The sequence below is a fragment of the Notothenia coriiceps genome, unplaced genomic scaffold (assembly GCF_000735185.1).
Source record: "Notothenia coriiceps isolate Sejong01 unplaced genomic scaffold, NC01 NC01_scaffold00002200, whole genome shotgun sequence".
NCBI lineage: Eukaryota > Metazoa > Chordata > Actinopteri > Perciformes > Nototheniidae > Notothenia > Notothenia coriiceps.
In genome coordinates, this window is record NW_011334901.1 from 104,730 (window position 1) to 111,325 (window position 6,596).

The 6,596-nt window shown below is 44.8% G+C and overlaps 2 protein-coding genes across 2 annotated transcripts in view; both read right to left on the reverse strand.

Annotated features, from left to right (window-relative positions):
* Nucleotides 1-6,596, reverse strand: part of LOC104966380 (lysine-specific demethylase 5A-like) — a 13,595-nt gene that overhangs the window by 5,375 nt on the left and 1,624 nt on the right. The window lies entirely within an intron of this gene.
* Nucleotides 91-5,010, reverse strand: LOC104966251 (lysine-specific demethylase 5A-like). The gene is made up of 2 exons (XM_010795438.1): nucleotides 4,473-5,010; nucleotides 91-627 (listed from the first exon to the last, which is right to left on the reverse strand). Exons 1-2 carry the CDS (start codon nucleotides 4,935-4,937, stop codon nucleotides 475-477), a joined length of 618 nt encoding a protein of 205 aa, XP_010793740.1. The 5' UTR covers nucleotides 4,938-5,010; the 3' UTR covers nucleotides 91-474.

A 6,596-nucleotide genomic window follows, 5' to 3' on the forward strand; every position in this document is an offset into this window, starting at 1 on the left:
TTGCACCGAAACAACAGCTGGAGGACCACTGTTTGACTCGTACAGCAAGCTGCACGACGGACTCAGGACACACGAATGGCGTGCCGTTTCCTACACCTAGACCACCTGTTGCCAGGACGACTACCATCCTTGTGTTACGCCTGAAGCCACACAGGGACAATTCTTATCCTCCGTCTTAAGATGCTAGCCCTTCTTTTGTGTCTCACTAATCCGGACAGTCACATCTTCATACACCTAAGCATCGTCGTACATTGTGCCCTGAGGTACAGTATTCAACTCAGTCTTAGTATTCGTTCCTTGTACAATGCTAACTGCCCTGCCTGAGGCCTCTGGCTGATGCTGAGGCTGCTGGGCGCAGGTAGAGTGGCGTGTGTGCGACCACGAGCCCACCACTGATGGCGGCTTTCTGCACACTGCACATGGATGCTGGACAGCACCTACGCGGCTCTCCTCCGCCACCTCTCCTCACGTGACCTAAAGTCCCCCCGGGCCCGCCGGCCCTTGCCGATGCCTAGTCCATGGCAGACGTAGGTCCTGCGTTTTCCGGCCATTTTCGCACGTAACTGCCAACGCAACACCTGGTGGAACCAACTGCGTCCCGCAGCCGCCGTCGCACTGCACCCAGTCCCACCTGGATAACACACAACACACACACACACACATACAGGAACAAATGTGAGTACAATTAAAGCCCCAGTGAGGCAGGAGCCGCTTGAGCTTCTATAGCTGTGACATATAGAGCTGGCAGGAATGATGTCATACTTGTAGCGCCGACCCAGAAGTTAGCATAACCACATGAACCTACAAACAAGGCAAATGGGGTCATTTAATATGCGATTTTGGAATATAAAGAAAATAAAGCTCTTGTGGCAAACATGTTTATTAACCTTACCACGTAGAACTATAAAATATAACTACACGTCCAAGCTGTCTTCAAGTCCACCCACTGATGATTAAACGGTGGCTTAATGTTCCCGGGGAGTAGTACTCATGTAGCCACTTGTTAGTAACGGCCCTCGACATTCAGCATCGTTCAAAAAACTTCCAACGCTTTCTCTGCCCATTGACTTTAATGGGGTGACGTGACCTTTGCCTCGCTTTTCGCCGAACTGGCCATTGTGGGAATGCAAAGCGAAGAATTCCAGGATTTCAGGATTCAAAAGTTGAGCAATGTTCCAACTTTAAAGCTGAAGGTGAAGCCGTACAGCCAATCAATCCCGTCTATGCCAAATCTGCGACCAGACACAGCGCTAGCCAACTCAAAATGAAGTGCAAGCGGGAGAGCCAGTACCCGCAGTTCCATTTCTATATTCGCCTGAAAATGGAGGAGAAAATGAGTTATTGCGGTAAGCAAATCACCACATCGGTTCTTTATGATCAGTCGCATAATAACTTACGGGATACAAACCGGTAGGAACCAGGCAATGGAGGGAGGTCGGCAGAGACAGTGGGTGAAACTGGTAGGTTTTTGCCTGTTTGGGGATTTTATATCCAGTTTACTTCGTTTTAACATTGCTATTGCTTTGTATGTCGGGGCGGGAGATTCATGTGATTGATTGTTGCTCGCAAAAAATCCCCAAGCTTTCAGACACGCCCAGCTCCAAGATTTTCAAGATTTTTTTTAAAGCTGCTGTGTGGATAACCGTTTAGAACAGTGGTTCCCAACCTTTTTTCCCAAGAGCCCCCCCAAATGACTCCTCTGTCTTTTTATGCCTATAATAGACTACTAACTTGAATTTGTATTCAAATTAATTAATCAATTATTTTTTATATTTTATTGTAATGTATAGACAAGGCTTTTAGTGAAAATCACGTATTACGTTACAATTATATGTAAAAAATAAAAATAAAAATAAATTAAAAAATCTAAATATGATATTTGGCCTCAGATCATCTGAGGCCTGGCGACCCCCCTGCGATCTGTGGCGCCCCTTATTTTTGTCGTAAAACACGTGAAAATCTCCTAAACTTGAGTTAACCATAGACCTTATTTCAGGCTTCTACCCTTAAATTAATTTAAACTAGGTAAACCTGAAAGAGCTAAAATGCTAACTCATATCAGGGTTATGGACATATTCCTGCACCACTTTATTTTCCAGAGACGCTGAATATTTGAGGGGTATAGTTAAAAGAGCGATTTAAATCAAATCCATTGCATCTGATTGGACTGCCTAAAAGTGGGCGGGCTTAAAATATTGGTTGCTCCACACACACGTCCTTATAGCTGCAGATTAATCGATGGACAGATATTACAAATGTTTTGGTTGAAGTTTGTTGGTACTAGCTTACATAATCCCATGTCATGTATTGTTTTACAGGAGAGGAAAACAATTGTTGGGATAAAAAAAATACAAAAAAGAGGATTTTTGTTGTTGTTGTTGTGGGGAGCAAAATATGACCATGGATACCGATAAGGGGTAATAATGCTTTTTTTTTAAAAAAAAAAAAATTTAAATCCTCATTTTAAGATGGGCCACTCAAAGGAAACATTATGACAATTATTCCAAAAAAAAGCATGTGGCACAAAATTCAGGAAAACATGTGGGTAATTTTTTACCAGCACACGTTAAATCTGCAAGTCAGTCATTATTTGGTTGATCTAATGTACTAGAGTAAACTGGTCAAACACTGATGCACTGTAGATGATCTTGTGTGTTATACACCACTAACCGTGAGTTGTGTAGAATAACAAAACTAACTGAACTAAAGTGCACTTTTAAAATGAATAAATATCACATACGTTGGAATGTGAAAAAGGAAACAGCAGAGGTAATACTCTGCATGTCAATAATACCGCACGACTGTAAATCATCCAAACATCAGGTGTTGTCAGTTCCAGTTAGGAGCGCCTCCTTCCTTATTTCACCATCTCCACCCCACCCACTGAGGTACAAGCCAACAAGTTCCTCCGCTCTGATTGGACGGAGCCTGGCCACTGGTTAACACTGGTCGGAAAAGTGTCGGAGCGCAGTGCTGTCTCAGGACAGCATCAATGTGTCCTGTTAATACGTGATGTGTAACTCTCTTTAAGGTGTTCCAGTGCGGTTATCAGCTGTTGATATTCAATAACGTTCCATGAAGTTCATTTTGAAAAGTGTTTGTTATTAACTCAGCAAACAAACGGAACTGGTGTCATCCGCCTCCAGACACCCAGGTGTTTACAGCAAACGTCCCGTGATGGAAGCGTCAACCAGAATGTTCTGCCTTTCTCCCTTGTTAGTCGGGGATGTAACTACAAGGGTCACATTTGAATATGGCATTATGACTTTTGTTTCTATGCTTTTATTTAGTCAGTCTGCACCTGGTGGGGTTACATAATGCAGATTAAATGCATATTAAAGAGACTGCTAGTGGGAGCAACTTAAAGGATACTATTATGGTAGAAAAGATATAAGAGAATGTAAAAATAAAAAAATAAAAGTACTTTTATGGAGAAAAATCACTGCATCAGGGAGTATTATTACACCTTTGAATATAGAGTGAGCTTTTGAATTAAAAGGGGATGTGTGAAAAGTCAATGTTAAAGCCCAGCCTCCTTCACTTGTGTGTTATAACAAGTTTCTCTAATGTTTATCTGTGGTTGTCTAAACGTGAATGACTAGAAATGAGTATGTTAACTTAATTCTAAATTGACGATAGAAATTGCTAAACATTTTGAGATAAGAGCTAACAAGATGTCTAAATTGATTGATTAGTTGTTAGAAAGAAAAGAAGATTGGCCCCTTTTGCTACTTTAGGGTAAGGATTTGCCATTTCTCTCTATATTACAGCACTGCAAACCAGAGTTTGAGACGGTTGGTTAGACTTAAAGGCAATTCGGAAAACTGCATTCGGCAATTTATAGCCCAAATTAAAATAAGTGCAAGACTATGCAGTCATGTAAGGGAGGTTGTGGCTCAGTGGATGGTGCGCTGATCTTCGGATCACGGGGCCACTGGTTCGAATCCCGCTGCAGTCAAACATTCCGCTGTGTCCATGGAAAAGACACTTCACCCCAAATTGTTCCTCTGGGGATTGCCCACAGTATTGAACAAGTCGCTTTGGATAAAAGTGTCTAACAAGTGACGTGTAATGTAAAAAATTATAAATTGCAGCATTTTTGGACTAAATGTGAAATGAGTCGGCAAATTGTCATACCGAATAATGTAGAAAAAATGTGCCTATATTGATAATCCTGAGATAATTATTATTTACTATTCCAAATTCCTAGTAAATACATTTCTTTAAATTAATATTCAGGGAAAAATAGATTCCAAAAATACAGAACTTTAAAAAAAAAAAGTGCTAAGTCACATTGCGGCCTATGACCTCTGTTAATTACTAAACTGTCGCTGTGTTTATCATTCATCTACGATTCCCACTTTGTGCCTCTTCGACTGCAACACACTCCCAATGCTTAGTGCTGAGACTGTGAGAAAAGCCGCTTTCTCAGAACCAGAATGAGGGGAGATATGTGTCCCTGAAGGAGTCCTCACCTTATCTTTGCAGGGTCTCTGGCAGTTCTTGGCGGCGCACACAGCGTTCTCGTCGTTGGAGTCCTCCGCCCCGGACCAGTCGTACTTGGAGGGAATGTCGAGGATCTTCTTCTCCTTCCTCTTCTCCAGCACGTCCCTCATGGCCTCTGCCTTGGCCACCAACTTCTCCTTCCTCTTCCTCTCCTTCTCCTCCTTGACTAAGCGCTTGGCGATCTGCTTCATCTCACGGTTCTTGTCCATGTTGAGCTTGAGCTTCTTTTTCTTGGGTTTAATCCCAAGTCCCATTTCCAGACCCACCCGTTTCAGCTCTTTGTTCTTGCCTGGCCGCATCTCGCCCATCACTGAACCTCCACCTGCGGCAGCGGCGGCGGCCATCAGCATGTGGTGGTGCTCGGCCCGCTCCAACTTCCGCTTCCTCTTCTTCTCCGACTCTTTCAGCTTGAGCTTCAGAGGCTTATCCATCAGAGAGTCGTCAGGCTGTGGGAAGGGAAGACATTAGATAACTGTTTTCATTTCAAATGTTGCATGATTTTCTTTCATTTGAGCCGTATGCATCTATTCAGAAAAACCCTTAAAAAGGTCCCCTATTATACCGTTTTTCATCAATACATCACAGGTCTCAGATATATACAAAACATGTCCTTGAAGATCATTGCAGCATTACCCATAATCCCCTCTGTTTCAGCCCTGTTTCAAAAGTGCTGATTCTCTGTCTGTTACTTTAGATGAAAATAAGGAGCCCCTCCCCACGCCCCTCTGAGAGATATTTGGTTAAAAAGAACACAATGGTCTAGGAGGAGATTCAGGTGATAAGGTGGGGGGGGGGTTACCTTGGTTGGCGATTGGCTAAAGGCCCGGACACGCCAATCTGAAAACAAAGAACTGACACAGACGGACCCCGACTGTTGCGTCGCGACGGCCAAGAAGCACGTACGAACTGCGCATGCGTGAGTGAAGATGGGTTAATGGTTTTGTTGGGTAAGAAATGACTATTTATGAGGTGAAGCTCGGTGGCCAAGTAAAAACAACTAAGAGAGACTTGATTTACGAAGTTAGTAGAGTGGTGAGTTGGTAGGTAGATCGCATAAGTCGTGAGCTCGTCCTTCGTCGGTCCTCTGGACGCCGAGGGGAGCGTCGGAGCCTCGGGCGGCCACTCCGACCTCGACAAGGGAGCGTCTTGTGCGGCTTGCTTCCGCGTCGACCTCCTGCGATTACTGACGACCCTCTTGACGACCTCCACAGGCGACCTTAAGGGCTGGGTCGGTAGACGCTCCTACGGGACGTCGGTGTGTCGGGGGCCGCAGACTCCTCTCTAAGTGGACCGTCCGAGTAGGGACGCGCCGATCGCGCATGCAGGGCGTAGAATGGACGGTGTGGACGACGCGCGTCGGATCTGGGGGGGGGTGGGGTCCCTTTGACGACCTCAGCACAGGAGACCGGAACCCCAATGGTGGAGGGTGCGCGGTGAAGACGAATGGTTCCGGAGTGGATATGATAGTTTTTACGTGGGAAAAGTACAGAAAATATGGGTGATTTGTACATAGGGAGGGACACATTTGCTCTAAGACTAGTAAAGTCCTTTTCTAAGCTAGAGACGAAAAGACAGGACTAGGTAGACTTTTCTTGCTCCCGACTACGTCTAAACCGTCCGAAAGTACTAGCAGTACTTGCTTACAAAAGCCGAACAAATTGTGCGTAACGGGCCGTTTGTGTGTTGTGCCTGTCGTGGTCCCGGCTGAATAGCCGCACGCGCACCCGGCAGTCAGTGCTGCCCGTCAGCCCGTTTTTGTCTTTAGGTGTATGGACTGAGACGCGAACAATCGATCGCTTACGTCACGTACTCTTTCGCTGCCTTCACTTCCCTGGGGTTTGTTTGATTAATCTGCCGTTTAGACTGCTAAAGTAAATTGAGGTCGAGAGCTGTTTCCTAAGCCTGCTTGTGGGGTACTCGAAGGAGCGACATCTCACTTTTACCTTGTTGATAAAACAAAACAAAAACAAATTTTTAGTGGTCCGTCAGACAAGAAGAAGAGAGCAATAAGTGCGTCATAGCAGAAGCCAACAAGACCGGAGAAAACTTACTGTTACTGTGTGATGGGGTGTCGGCGACGACATTTGCTC